Source organism: Pituophis catenifer, unplaced genomic scaffold (genome assembly GCF_029215685.1).
Source record: "Pituophis catenifer annectens isolate HBS135680 unplaced genomic scaffold, rPitCat1.0.hap2 SCAF_2, whole genome shotgun sequence".
Classification (NCBI taxonomy): Eukaryota; Metazoa; Chordata; class Lepidosauria; order Squamata; family Colubridae; genus Pituophis; species Pituophis catenifer.
In genome coordinates, this window is record NW_027256882.1 from 202101362 (window position 1) to 202117224 (window position 15863).

The 15863-nt window shown below is 39.1% G+C and overlaps 1 protein-coding gene across 1 annotated transcript in view; it reads right to left on the reverse strand.

Annotated features, from left to right (window-relative positions):
- Positions 1–15863, reverse strand: part of LOC139313131 (neuronal acetylcholine receptor subunit alpha-7-like) — a 95100-nt gene that overhangs the window by 28828 nt on the left and 50409 nt on the right. The window contains exons 5-8 of the mRNA XM_070938528.1: positions 11932–12011; positions 8179–8346; positions 4242–4436; positions 3515–3601 (exon numbers count right to left, since the gene is read on the reverse strand). Coding sequence (XP_070794629.1) covers positions 3515–3601; positions 4242–4436; positions 8179–8346; positions 11932–12011 — 530 coding nt within the window. The remainder of the gene's footprint in view (positions 1–3514; positions 3602–4241; positions 4437–8178; positions 8347–11931; positions 12012–15863) is intronic.

The following is a 15863-nucleotide window of genomic DNA, read 5'->3' on the forward strand; positions in this document are numbered from 1 at the left end:
TCTGTGCATGCGTGGAAGGCCCTATGCATGCATGGAGGTGGCGCGTACGTTCACATTTGCAAACCGGTAGCGAAGGTAAGTGAATACCACCCCTGAGTCAATTGTTTGTGTGTACTCACAGCAGCTGTACAGAACTTTGCTACATTATGGGGGATAACATTTTCCTGGACTCAAGCAAAGCTGGCATGAAATTCCTCAGGATAATTTGCTTCTTTACATTTGGTAGTCTAACTTCACAGCAGAGCTCAGAACATAAAAGTTCTATTATAGCACTAGTAGTATTCTTCCAAGACCCCTCAATATATCATTGGTTTGTTTGTAATATTCTCCAAACCAAACTACATTCCAGAAATATAAATAAATCAGTATACCTCTCAGAATGCTTTGTATTTGTATTTGTAGGGGGAAAATACCAGCTTTCCTCCTTTCTAATCGCTCTTCCTAACTGCTTAAATATCTCCTTTCTCTCTTGCTAATGTGAAAACAGAAAGTTTTTCATTTTTTTTTTCTTCAAACCCCAGACATAAAAAAGCATTTAAACCCTAAAGCGTGTCTGGTTGAGGAATTCTGGGAGTTAAAGTCTACAAGTCTTAAAGTTGCCAAGTTTGGAGATCCCTCTAAGATGAAGGTAAAAAATTCCCCTGCTCAGTCGTTTCTGACTTCTAGGGGGCCGTGTTCATCTCCGTTTCCTAGCCGAGGGAACCAGTATTGTCCGAAGGTGCTTCCGTGGTCATATGGCCGGCATGTTACCTTCCCACCAAAATGGTGTCAATTTGCCTACTTGCATTTTCATGCTTTCGAACAGCTAGCACTCAAAGCAAATTTATGCCTTGGTCTCCTAGGTGGAAAAAGCTGGAGTAATTCATTGCTTAATTAATTAATTAAGATGGCGTCTTCCTCTACCGTAAAGACTACTAAGCTGGAAAACTCTATTTCAGTTTAGGAAGATAGAATGGGAAGCTTCTATTTATTGGACTGGTCTCATTCCTGGACATTTTATTCACTTTAGTGGCATAACCAGTGGCACTGTCTTTGAGTCATGGGTCTTCCTGTGTGTTGTAGTGAAAGCCATCATTCTTCTTTTATGGCAATTCAGCAGGGAAAATCAAATCCACTAAGTAGATGAAAGGTACCAAGTATGTTTGACCTAGATGGCTACTTTGTACAGTGCATTTCAAATACATTCGATATGCTCTAATTGTTCAGGCATTACAAAAAAATATTTGAAGCATCAATGAGGCTTTTTAGGCATTCTTTGTCTAAGAAAGGAGAATAGCTCTCAAAATCAACTTGAAAAACCTGGTTTGTTCGTTAGGCCCTCAACCTTCAAAAAAGATGTTTTTCCTGCATGACTAATCCACATTTTGGGATGTGAGATTAAAACTTGGGCCTTTTTTCAAGTCTTGTCCTACTGTACTTAGTTTGATGAAGTGCTGCGGATTTGCATTGCATAATTATTGTCATTCCCAAATGTTTTTAAACTACAGTTCTCAGTTTTGCATCTGCTCAATTCTTAACTGAGGCTCACAATGATTGGGATAGGATGATGCCCCCCCCCCCCCCAAGTTTTTCAGCTCCTCTCCATTTTATTTTAACAGTTTTAAAACATAAAGGAAATATTTTTGTATATATTTAAATAGAAATGTTTAAGTATATATTTAAATAGAAATATTGAGGTTGTACACAGGAATGGATTAGGAGGCGGGCGAAGTCACTCCTTGGTGCTTAGAGGAATGTGCCAGAGGCTGGTGTTGAGTTGTAAAGAAGGAGAAGAAGAAAAAGATGTGATGGCCTTATTCATGAAGAAAGAAATAAACACTATTCACACAAAATTGGAAATGCAGAGAGAACCCACAAGAGTTAGAAGTAATTAACAAAATATTGACCTGTGCAGAAATGGACAGATTAACAAAGGAGCTCAAAGATAAAGATGAATTGGAATTCTATGTAACCTGGAATACATTTTATAAATGGCTAGAGAAAAGGAGGAATGTAGGGATAGAGAATTAGAAACAGAGTGAAGAAAAGGGGAGAAAAATAAATAAAATAAAATTAAGAAATATTAGATAGGAATAAATTGGATTTGAATAGAGACGAAGGGAATATGTATGTAACTGAAGTGAGATTAAATGTACAAAAAGTATATATGGAATATGCATGATATTATATTGTAACATACACAAAAAAAAAAGTGTTAGAAAAGTATGTATCAGACAAGTCGCACCAAGTCTAATGTTTTTAAACTGTATACTTAATAAAATTTATTTTTTAAAAAAGAAAGAAGTAAACAGATGATCATGGGAAGAAATGGAATATGGAGGAGTGAGATGGGAGAATGAAGGGGATTGGGGAAGTATGAATGGCTAGAAGACAGAAAAGATGGGATTGGAGGAGAATAAAGATGTATTATTAAAAGGGATGTGGTAGAGGAGAGAGGCAGCTGAAGTGCATTCCTGTGTACACTGCATTGTGGGAATAGTAAAACAGGTGAGACTTCTAGGAACACTTTTACCACTGCTCTTGGAAGAGATGGCACTATTCAGGAAGCCACATCTGGGTAGAACTGAGAATATGGAGTCATGCTCTCAAACAAAGAAAGCACCAGTTATTAATCTTTGGCCACCTGGACTGGGCACAAGGACCTTCTATGGGTAAAAAAATAAGGAGGGAAAGGAACACAATTACTCAGATTCCTAAGCCTTGAGTGGGATCCAGATAGGTTGTGGGTAAGTGATTGGATGAGGGAATGTCAGCATTTATGGGGTTTTTAAAAATGATTTTTAACACTGACTGCTTTAAAAACTGACATGGACAAAATGCAGTTTGGTCCCTACCTAGCATCTTACTACCATGTTATGAAATAACTACGTTTCTGGTATTTGACAGCATGATAGTCTATAATTCATTCACACAAGTGCATCATTTGTCATCCAGAACTGAAAAGTCACCACCACATGAAATTTTACCCTTACAATGGTTTTATGCAGACTTAACATTCCATTTGTAATAATTGATCTGTTGTTGATCAGTAAATTTATGTTGCAGTTTTCCTAGAGTGGTCAAGCGTTTTGTGAACTAAGCTACAGAACAACTGTAAGAATGAGAAAGGTTCCCAATGAATTCCCATTTTCATCAGAATGTGATTTTATTTATCTGTATTTATAATTCTTGTTGTGGTCCATTGACAACTCAGAAGAAATTAGTTCTTCCTCCAAATTTCTTTGGAGAAGAAAGGAAGTGTTTTGGAAGCAGTTTTTCCCTTTCCCACGGGACAACGAAAGTTGCTACTGGTATTTACAGTCATGATCTAATTCTAAAAAGTAAATAAATTTGTGTTCCAATATGGGGAAAAATATTTTTAAAAGATTTTTTTTTCCATCTCTATTCCCATCTCCTCTCTTTCACCTTTACTTTCCCATCAGTTGCCCAGGCAGGAATCTGATCCAAATAAATTTTACGCAGTTTTAAACCTGATTCATTTTTTATCATGAGAAGTGGTGCACCATCAACATACCTATTAAGGGAACTGAATCTGATGTGGCAGGCATTATTTCTGCTACAAGGAGCATAAAAACCGTCAAGGACAGAAGAACAGTTATACCTATAACAAAATTGTGAAAGAGACAAAAAGTGAAGCGGGACTGAAGTCATGCATGTTTTCCACTTTAAAGGTCATTAAATAAAGTGCACATTCCATTTATTAGATAGGCAATATCTCTAGATTAAGAGAAATGTGTGTTGTAGAAAGTTTTTAAAAAGTATTCTGAACATCATGAAAACATTACTTTTCTAGCATAATTTGAATAACAATAGATTTTTCCAATTAATCTGCTTTCTTCTTTTGAATCCAGATTTCCCCAATTTTGAGCAGGGCTGACTGGCAGGAGAAACAGCCACATGGTGAACCCTCCCCATGCATAGTTTCACACTGCAGGTAACATTTAAAAAAGGCCAGAAGGCAAAATTGAGACTAAGACGGTAGAATTCTAGACTGCAGTATTTCTGGATGAACGCATGAGCATAAGCAAAATAAATGCTCCTTTATGTTTAGGAGATCAGCATAGTAGAAGACAGTAATGCTGAAAGGCGCTCTCTTATGTTTTGGCTTAATCAATACATTGAAGGATATTTGTATATATAATCAAAAACACAAATCATCCGTGAAGAGGTATAGCCTTTGTCAACTCTTGCTGATACATTCTTTTCTACATATTTAAACTGTGCATTGTCTTAATCCTTACCCAAAGATATTTTCTCTCCAGAGTCAGCTGGAAGTAAGAAAACAAGCAATGCTAAGCCTGAAATAAGGACGCAGGGAATCAATAAGTTCAACCCATAGTAAAGGGTGCGACGGCGCATTGTAACAGTGTAAGTCACATCTGGATATGGCTCTTTGCAGCAGTCATAGTACAGCTCATTCCTTTTGCCTGGGACACCTGCACAGAAGCAAATTGAAAATATAATAAGAGTAGAAATATGCAATTTCATTCTCAAAATAGCTGAACAGTCAACATTCTTGCTAATTGAGGGCAGTCAGGGATCTAGACCTTATCCAATGTCTTCAGATATATTGAATTTAGTGGTTATCGATTATAAAAGTGGAAGTCTAATATACCATGAGGACACTAGGTTGAGAAAGGCTGGTCTACACTCTTCTTTCTATCAATATATTAGGTCAGTTCAGATGATGTGTGAAATCACAGTTTGCAAAAATTAATCATGATTCCTGATGATAACTGAATGGATAATATGTTTTGAGCTGAGGCAGCAAACGTGAATTTAGACTTCAAGATTGGAAGGTAGTTTGTAGTCATGTAGGGTTCCATGACTTAACTATAAGTTGTAATTCATAGCCTTTATTTCCTTCCTACCAACTGTTTATTTATATCTCTCATCTAACCTTTGCATTCCCTTAGATGTACATCTTAAGTATTAAACCAATTCCCAGTTTAGGAACAGGAGACAAGCCTAGCAGAACCTACCAATTCATTAGTGACTTCATTCATTCTGTAGATTACCAGGTATCCCACATCAGATCACTTCGATTATTTTACCCTTTTACTACTTCTTAGAGAAAGTGTGGAGAAGCTGTGGTCCTGCAGAAATTGCTGAATAGCCTATTTGTGAGAAATGCTGAAAACTGAATTGCTGAATATCCAGAGAGCCAAAGCTTATTTAATGCTTCTATCCCATTCATTTTCAGTAATTATTGTGAACACCATAATATTCTAGGAAATAATGTATGAGTACCATCTCAGGATAAATATTTAGCTCTGTCACGGCACTAATCTTACTCTAAGGGCATATGATTGTACACACTGAAAAATCCATATAAATCTATGAAGCAGCGCAAACATATCTCATGAAGAATCAGTCAATGTTCCTTTAAAAATTATCTAAGCATATACAGTAGCCATTACTCTACTGATCAGTTTCATTATAGAACTGTAAGGTGTAATGGACTATTCTTCAATCTCTCTATCAAATTGCAAATAGCAATCAACCATTATTACAATGTTTAGTGATTGAGGTTGTAGGTCTCAAGCTATTTATAGGACAGCAGATGGAAAATATTTTCATTGTGTTGCCTTTGTATAGAACCAATGCTACTTCTGTTTTTAGTGCTTCTTTCAACATCCCTCTTTACATGTTTTTTTAAAATAATTTTCATCCAGATTATGTCTTAAACAAGCCTAAAGGACATGGCTGGAAAAGTTCAATAGCCTTGACAGAAACAGATGTGCAGTATGAACATCAACTCTGAAATGGCAAACATGGGGAAGTTCTGAAGCCTAGTTTTAAAAAGTTGTGGCGTTACGAATCAGCCTTTTTTTAAAATGCATACTACAAAAAGCTCTGCAGCTTTTGGGGGGAAAAATCACCCAAACACCAGCTTTCATTGTGAGCAAGAAATATATAAATATGCAGGCATTCATAACGATAAAAAAAAATTCTCCCTTCCTCCAGGCAGAGCTGAATTTAGTCATAAACTAAACAAGCTACAGCTTAAGACATCAATGTCTGAAGGGGGCCTCCAATATTTCAGATTTTCATTTGTCATGATTTTATTATAATTTCACATATGAAAGCCTCCATAAATTAAGCTCTCCTGTATGGTCCATATGGCACTTTCTAGTTTAATTAAATTATGCCTTCTTTCAGTATGCGTTCACATTTTCTGTTCATCCTGGCAGCATTCTTGCTATGTTTCCTTGTGTTATATTCTCTGGTAGTCCCTGCCAAATACAGTCCATAGCTTAGGGCCTCACTATGTTTAAATCCAATCCTGGCTCTGGGCAACAGCTCTGATAAGTGAAGAATTAAATTCCAGGATTTTGTTATCACTGGAAATAACTTTTGCGGCACACATCCACTGCTGTCACAGTCGATCAGCTGTAGGAACAGCATAGGTTTCTCAGGCCCACCTCCAAGCCTATGAATATTTAAACATAAGCTGACAGAAGAAATGTTTTGAAATAAAATATGCAAGTTCTTAGGGGTTCAGTTCTTAGGGTGTCGGAGAACTGAAATTGTAATCTGAGCTGAAGCCACAGTAGAGGAATCAAATGGCAATACACTATCCCTGTCAAACAAGACATCTCAGATATGTCAGTGCAAGGGGGCCTCTTTTGCAACTCTCTCCTTTCTTAAAAAAAAAACTGAAAAAGGAAAAAAAAGTACACTTAGTTTGCAAGGATGGAGAACTTCTTTCTCTTATGATTGGCTGATCTACAATTGCTAGCATACAAGCCAACAGCAAAGTATGCAGGGTGCTGTAGTTCAGTAATATCTTAAGCATTATTGTTTCCCGAAATTATTTACAGTACACAAGCAGCCCTCAACTTACAACAGTCCATTTAGTGACCATTCAAAATTCCAACGGCACTGAAAAAAGCAACTTATGACCATTTTTCACACTTATGACCATTGCCCCATTCCCATGGCCACGTGATTTACATTCTGATGCTTGGCAACTGATTCATATATATGATGGTTGCAGTGCTCTGAGGTCACGTGATCATCTTTTGCGACCTTCTGACAAGCAAAATCAACGAGGAAGCCAGATTCACTTAACAACCAGGCTACTACTATTTTAACAGCAGTGATTCACTTAACAAATGTGGCAAACAAAGTCATAAAATGGGGCAAAACTCATTTCAAATTTTCTCACTTAGCAACATATATTCTGGGCTCAATTGTGGTCATAAGTCGAGGACAACCGGTAATATAGTTGGAAAGCAGAGTTAATATATTATGTTTAATTCTGGAGGTGGAGGTTACTGCCAAGGAGGAAAAGTCCAAGTGCTGGATAGGCAGATGGATAGCAGATAAAGCAGCCAGCTGGATGGTCAATCCTTCTGCTGAGAGGAAGCAGGAGACCTGATGTTCCTCTGTTGGATTGGCTACTTGAGATCCTCTGATTCCTTGAGCTAGTGGGATATAATTTATGTAATTTATCTCATCTAAAATAAGCAGGATTAGGACTGGGTAGTATTAGTCTGAAAATATCTTGGCTGTAGGGAGACTGGAAAGATTTAAATAAAAAAGAAAAGAAAAACAACCTCCAAACCAGGGGTGAAATCCAGCAGGCTCTGACAGGTTCTGGGGAACCAGTAGTGGAAATTTTGAATAGTTCGGAGAACTGGTAAATGCCACCTCTGGCTGGCCCCAGAGTGGGGTGGAAATGGAGATTTTGCAATATCCTTTCCCCAGGAGTGGGGAGGGAATGGGGATTTTGCAGTATCCTTCCCTTGGAGTGGGGTGGGAATGGAGATTTTGCAGTATCCTTCCCCTGCCACGCCCACCAAGCCACACCCGCAGAACCTGTAATAAAAAAATTTGGATTTCACCACTACTCCTAACCAATTCCATGAAAACTATAAAGGCGCAATCAAGAAATTTTCAAGGGTTCAACTTGATTTGAAAGAGTCTTTTATCTTTATCGTAAACTTGACCCACTTTATTCCATTCTCTCAAACCAAAAGGTGCAGGGTCCTAGAAATGGTATTACTAAGTGGCAATGTATGAGTGATACAATATTTATCTTACACCTGATATGAAAACACATTGAAGCATAGCTGAAGTAGCATCACAGAAACAGATATATAATTATCCCTCGCTAACAGGATTTTAAGAAAATCTTGATTCATTAAGCTTCTTTAACAAAATTCAACATACCTACTAAATCCCATTCACCGTTTGATATGTAGTTAGAAACATCAGCTTCGAGCATTTGCAGATCAAGCAGCCAACCATTGTGTGTCCATGAACCAAATTTCAAATTGCATTTCTGCACATCAAAAGGAAACCAGCGGACATCAATGTAACATGTGCTTTTCAAGATGCCTGTAAGGAAAGACAACATTAAATTGATGAAGACAAGAGTAAAATGGGATGAAATTGCATTGGTATACATTTATGTATATTTACACCAAACATTAAAGGGGCTGATGGCTTTAAAGTGTGTTCCAAACTCATCTGCTAATAAATTAAATCTGTAATTTTAAATCCTAGCTGCACTCTTTGGAGGAGAGTGCAGCAAAAGTTAACAAAAGAAATATCTAGAGCAGAGTTGCCCAATCTTGGCAACTTTAAGATGGCTGTCTGGGGAATTCTGGGAGTTGAAGTCCACATGTCTTAAAACTGTCAAGGTTGGGAAACCTTACTCTAGAGTATCAGTAAAGCTCAAAGCAACTTTGCCTCCAGTGCGCAGATATCAAATTCTTCTCCATAGTAGCATGTATTGACGTGAAGACTGTATATTATCCATTTCAGCCTCAGCAAAAACAGCTGAATTGCTATCTATGGAAGTTAGTCATACTGTGAAACTAATGTTCTCACTTCAGTGCCTCACATTTTCTGGCCACTGGGACATTTCCGAAAGGTTTTTTGAGGACGGCCCACAGGGCCCGTAGCTCTTTGGTGGTTTAAGTTTGTTAGTTTAATTTATTAGCTTACAGGAAGGTTCATTTTCAAAGACTGTGTAACCTAATAATGTTTTTCAAATGCTGTGGATGGGAGTGAAAAAAATCCTACAGTAACCTGTTATATTCCATGTCTGGAAGTATCAGATTGGTCTTCTGATATCACCTTATTTCCCACATGAGAGAAATGCTGAGCTCTCAGATATTTTGTTTTTCCTGACTCTGAATAATTTGTCACTCAGGAAGACAGAAAGTATCATCAATGTTTCTAATCTACTTTCATAATTATTGGTCTTAAAACCTAATAATATCCATCTTGGTAACTATTGTCAAAATGCAAGCTGGCATGAAAAACAACATTAAAAGAGAAACTAACAGCTTGCTAGGATTAATGCAGAAAACTTAAACAGTTCTGTTTGAATACTTTTTAAAAAGAAATAATTTGACCCAGAATTCTCATAGAATAGAATAGAATAATAGAGTCGGAAGGGACCTTGAAGGTCTTCTAATCCAACCCCCTGCTTAGGCAGGAAATCCTATACCATTTCAGACAATGGTTATCCAATCTCTTCTTTAAAATTTCCAGTGTTGGAGCATCCACATCTTTTGGAGGCAAGTTGTTCCACTATTAATTGTTCTGTCAGGAAATTTCTTCTCAGTTCTAGGTTTGCTCTCTCCTTGATTAGTTTCCATCTATTGCTTCTTGTCCAGCCTTCAGGTGCTTTGGAGAATAGCTTGACTCCCTCTTCTTTGTGGCAGCCCCTGAGATATTGGAACACTGCTATCATGTCACCCCTAGTCCTTCTTTTAATTAAAGTTATGGTGTCCATGACTGCAGAACGGTAAAAGTTGATCTATATCTTTAAATCAAGATGTACAGTACTGAAGAATATCACATTTAAAGATAACTAACATGCATGAATCATTGCTACCAAGGAATAGAGTGCTGCTTGTTCCCAAGTAACGTGGGGTCATTGCATCCTAGCAATGCAGCATTGCTTACTTTCTATGCCCAATATGCCCAATAATGGCACCGGTTTTTCCTTAGCCGAGCTCCAGTACTGCAGGTGAATCTACTGAAAGAAAATTGCTTAGGAGAGTTTGGCTGCATAAAGGTAAGCAATACATTGTGGCAGTGGGATTAAATATCCTTTACTCAATTTGCATTTAAATTGCATTACATAATGCTTTATATAATTGAAGCATGTCTTGGTTCAAAATACATAAATCTGCAACAGCCAGAATAGTTTCGTCCTCTGTGAAAAATGTGGCAAGATGCTTGTTCAATAAACTTCAGTGGAAGACTTCCAACTTCAGTGATAAACCATGAGCAGAGTGCCTTAACTGTTTGAAACTGCATTTATAATGCTTGAAACAAAATAACAAACACACACAATTTAGACTGATATGAATTTTGAATTATCGTTAAAAAAAAGTAACACCGTAACTAAATTTTCTCTTTGGATTTATATCAGCTTTTTAACATCTTTTTCTGCAATAAAATGTTCTCTCTAATTTTGCTTTTCCCTAAGGACTGTCTGCTCTGACATAAATACTTCATGTCTAACCAGCAATTAATATTTATCACACATTCTTTGCCACTTAATTATTCCATCTTTCACTGACTAAAAATAAAAGCAGAAGGAGGGGGAAAAAACAATGAGATATCTCCAAAATGTTTGACATAAAACATAGAGCTCTATAACACTGTGGTCTATTTGAGACTTAAATTGACTTTGCCATGAAATGCTGGGGCTCAGCAAACAGGAGATACGGTTAAAGTTTTTCTCTCCATACAGAAATGAAGTTGGGAATGTACATCCCTCTTTCCACAAGAGGACAGAAAACCCTTCTTCCTGATGGGAAGGAAATTACATTTTAGGCTGTTTACAAAAAGTCAGCACAATATTTCCAGCATGGGCACAGGACCATTGAACTAGCTTTCCAGCTCAGATAAGTTTTTCCCTCTGTGATATCGCTCATGTACAGTGGGCAGATGGGAATCTGTTTTTATTGCCTCTTTCCTGCCACCATTAGGTTGAAATTTTTACAAATCAAGTAGATGGTGGCAGGGCTAGCTGACCTCAGCTGGAATTGGAAGGTAAGCAAAATTGTCCCTGGGTGATATTTGGATCTGTGAATTCCAGCCAACAGTAGTGTTGGGGGGGAGGGTGTTGGAATTCTCAGTGTGAGAAATGGATAGAGGTAATTGAAAGGTGGGAATAAAAGGTTAACTCTTGCCAGCATCCATGCAACAGTTCTAATCCAGATCATATGAAACCATATTGTTGCGGAAAACTGGAACACAAAATCACTGCTTGTGATGTATCTGTTCTCCTGCTTTGATGTAAAGGTTTGATAGCTCATTGTATGATTTCACAACTTGCAATCCAGTGAAACAAAGGAAACAGAGGAAGAGAGAGACACACACAGAAAGGCAGAGAGGAAGAGATGGAGGGAGGGAGGGAGAGAGAGTGAGAGAGAGAAAGAGATAACCTACTTTTATTTCAAAAATATTTCAACCTTTAAAAAAATAATATTTAGAAGTCCACACGACTCGTCTCCGAATAGATGTTCAAAGGGACTGTGTTACTTTTAGTGAGTCCTTAATGTGTTTATTTTGCATAAATTGTGTTTAGATCATTCAAAGCAATGCTTTTACTTTGCTTTTTTACCTATTGAACAAAAATAAGTAGATATAGACAAGCCTGTTTGGCACTTTCACGTTTTTCTCCACAAAAGCAATCTGGGGACATATCCATAGCTTACTGCTAATATAAATTCTGATGGTGGAATAACTGTCATGTTTACAAAAGTTATGCCTGATAGTTGAGTGCTTCGCAAAATTCACCCCTATTCACAAGCAAGAATGTTTTTGTGCAGCAGTAATGACAGAATATTCTAATAATGCAGACATACTCTAAACATTCTAATCTACAGTACATTCACAGATATTCTTTCCTTCCTGAAGAATTGATTAAAACGCTTATATTAAAAACTCTCTTACCTGGAGGTATATACTGACATGATCCCGAATAGTTTACCAAAACATTGGTATGAAATGTTGCATCAAATCTTTCATCTGCACTATAAAATGTATCAGAAACAATTAAATATTGGTTAGAAAAACATAGAAAAATAATAATAATAGTAATAATAGTAATAATAATAATAATAATAATAATAATAATAATAATAATAATAATAATAATAATAATAATAATAACTATTATCATTTGAGTCTTTTTTACTATAAGTATCAATTTTAGCAGAACTATCAGAATACATATGTAGTGGAGTAGGGATTATGAATTATAAATCACATGTTTCAACTATACACATATAATTTCCAATTCATTATCAGACTTTAGTTCTTCAGTGTGTAGCAATTAGATGAATAAGCTTAAACCACTATATAAATCAAAACTTCAGCAGATTAATTAATAAAAGTCAATTTTTTTCTGTGTGGCTGGGACTTGATGGCACTTTTGTGTTGCTTTCTTAAAATACTTTTCCCTTTGGTACACCGAAACATTGATCCAAAATTTAAAATGACAATTATAAAATGTTTCATAATAACAGTATTAGCTTACATACTACTGTTAACTTTATCAAGCAACATCTGCCTATCCCAATTCCTTGGGGAGGATTCAATGAGTAGGATAAAAAAAGTCAGATTTGATTGCTTATTTGTTCCCTATGACTATCATTTAGTGTTGTACCTTATGATTCTTGATGAATGTATCTTTTCTTTTATGTACACTGAGAGTATATGCACCAAAGACAAGTGTACAATCACACTTGGCCAATAAAGAATTCTATTCTATTCTATTCTATTCTATTCTATTCTATTCTATTCTATTCTATTCTATTCTATTCTATCCTATCCTATCCTATCCTATCCTATCCTATCCTATCCTATCCAGATGTAGTTTAAACGTCTGGCTGAAGGTGCAACCAACCACAATAATGATAAAAATAGTAACTCTTCTAATTCCTAGTAGCTCTCAAAAGAGAATTCTGTCCTCTCTTAACTGATGGGTCATCTGAGATCTGCAAATAGCAGATCTGAAAAAGGATAACTGAATTCTATTCATTTACCACTGCTGTCAAGTTAATTTTACCAAGATATGTATTTTCATGCCTTCGTTTAGGATACATTTTTATTTATTTTTTATTTTTATTTTTTATTTTATCTTGAATTTATATACCGCATCTTCTCCAGAGGGACTCTGGGCGGTGTACAGCCAGATAAAAACATACAATATAAACATTAAAAACAGTTAAAAGGATATATATTAATTTGGCCCCAATTTAAGATAACAGACCAATTAAAAATTAAAAAATATTAAAAAATATGTTAAGCCAGCCCGGCTTGCTGAAAAAAGAAAGTTTTAAGGGCACGGCGGAAGGCACCGAGGTCTTGGATCCTCCTTATCTCCGGAGGCAGCTGATTCCAGAGGGTAGGTGCCCCTACAGAGAAGGCGCACCCGGAAGACCACTGGGAGCCAGTGCAGCTCACGCAGGAGTGGTGTTATGTGGGAGCGCCAAGCGGCTCCCGTAATTACCCATGCGGCCGCATTCTGGACCAGTTGGAGCCTCCGGGTGCTCCTCAAGGGGAGCCCCATGTAAAGAGCGTTGCAGTAGTCCAGGCACGAGGTGATGAGGGCATGAGTGACTGTGCACAGGGAATCCCAATCAAGAAAGGGCCGCAACTGGCGAATCAGGCGAACCTGACAAAAGGTCCCCCTGGCTACAGCCGTCAGATGTTCCTCCAAGGACAGCTGCAAATCCAGAAGGACTCCCAGATTGCGCGCCCTCTCTGCGGGGGCCAAAAACTTGCCCCCAATAGTCAGTGATGGAGTCAACTGACTATATCGGGATGCCGGGAGCCACAGCCACTCAGTCTTGGTAGGGATGAGCTTGAGCCTGTTCTTCCCCATCCAGATCCGCACGGCCTCCAGGCACTGGGACATCACTTCAAGGACATCGTTGGGGTGGCCTGGGGTGGAGATGTACAGCTGGGTGTCATCAGCGTACTGATGGTACTTTACCCCAAAGCCACGGGTGATCTCACCCAGCAGCTTCACATAAATGTTGAACAGAAGGGGCGAGAGGACCGACCCCTGAGGCACTCCACAAATGAGAGGCCTCAAGGTTGACCTCTGCCCCCCTGCCAACATGAACTGCGACCAGTCTGAGAGAAAGGAGGAGAACCACCGTAACACGGTGCCCCCATCCCCAACTCTTCCAACCGGTGCAGCATGATACCATGGTCGATGGTATCAAAAGCCGCTGAGAGGTCTAACAGGGCCAGAACAGAGGAGCAACCCCTGTCCCGAGCCCTCCAGAGATCATCTACCAATGCGACCAATGCCGTTTCCGTGCTGTGCCCAGACCTGAAACGCGACTGGAACGGATCTAGATAAGATGTTTCCTCCAGGAATTGTGGAAACTGTCGTGCAACCACACTCTCAACAACCTTTGCAACAAAGCGAAGGTTGGAGACAGGACAATAGTTGGCTAATACTGCCGGGTCCAGGGAAGGCTTCTTGAGGAGAGGCCTCACCACCGCCTCTTTCAAGGCAGTGGGGAAGTGACCCTCACTCAACGAAGCGTTGATAATTCCCTGGAGCCAGCCTCGTGTAACCTCCCGGGAAGCCAGTACTAACCAGGAGGGACACGGGTCCAGTAAACATGTGGCCGAACTAAGTCTCCCCAAAGCCCTGTCCACATCATCAGGCGTCACAGAGTCAAACTCTTCCCAGGTAACATTCTCAAGACTATTCCTCATCACCCTGCCTGGATCTACCCAGTCAGAGTCCAAATCCCCCCGGATCTGAGTGATTTTGTCATACAGGTATTGTCCGAAATCCTCGGCTCTGCCTTCCAGGGGGTCCTCCCGCACTCCCGGATGGAGCAAGGAGTGGGTCACCCTGAACAGGGCGGCCAGATGATTCTCTGATGATGCAATAAGAGCGGAAAAGTAATTACCCTTTGCCGCTTTTATCACCACTAGGTAGGTCTTAATATGCGACCTTACCAGTGTTCGGTCAGATTAAGCGAGGCTGGCCCTCCAACCGCTCTCCAGGCATCTTTTCCGGCGCTTCATCTCCCTCAGCTCCTTGGTAAACCAAGGAGCCATGAGGGATCAGCACTGGGTCAGAGGCCTCAAAGGCACGATTCGGTCCAAGGCCCGACCAGCTGCCCGATCCCAGGCAGCCACCAGGTCCTCGGCTGAATCGTGTGCCAGATCCTCAGGAAGTGGCCCAAGCTCCATCTGGAACCTATCAGGATCCATCAGGCGCCTGGGGTGAAACCATCTTGTTGGCTCCGCCTCCCTGCGGCAGGGTGTAGCAGTTCGAAGGTCCAGGCGAAGGAGCGAGTGGTCTGACCATGACAAGGGTTCCATGTCTATATCCCCTATAACAAGACCACTCAACCACTGGCCAGAGACAAAAATCAGGTCCAGAGTGTGACCCTCCCTGTGGGTGACCCCCCCTGTACATGTAGTCCTCGATTTACAACCATTCACTTAAGAGACTGTTCAGAGTTGCAACGGCACTGAAAAAAGTGACTTATAAAACTGACTTATTCTTCAGAGTTACGACAGTTTCAGCATCCCCATGGTCATGTGATCAAAATTCAGATGCTTGGGAACTGACTCACATGTATGACCATTGCTGTGTCCCAAGGTCATGTGATCCCCTTTTGCGACCTTCTCACAGGCAAAGCCAATGGGGAAGTTAGATTCACTTAACAACCGTGTTACTAAATTATCAACTGCAGTGATTCACTTAACAACTGAAGGAAGAAAGGCTGTAAAATGGGGCAAAATTCACTTAACAGATGTCTCACTTAACAACAGAAATTTTGGGGTTCATTGTGGTCGTAAGTCAAGGACTGCCTGTATAATCTTTAGTTAAGAATCACACTGTT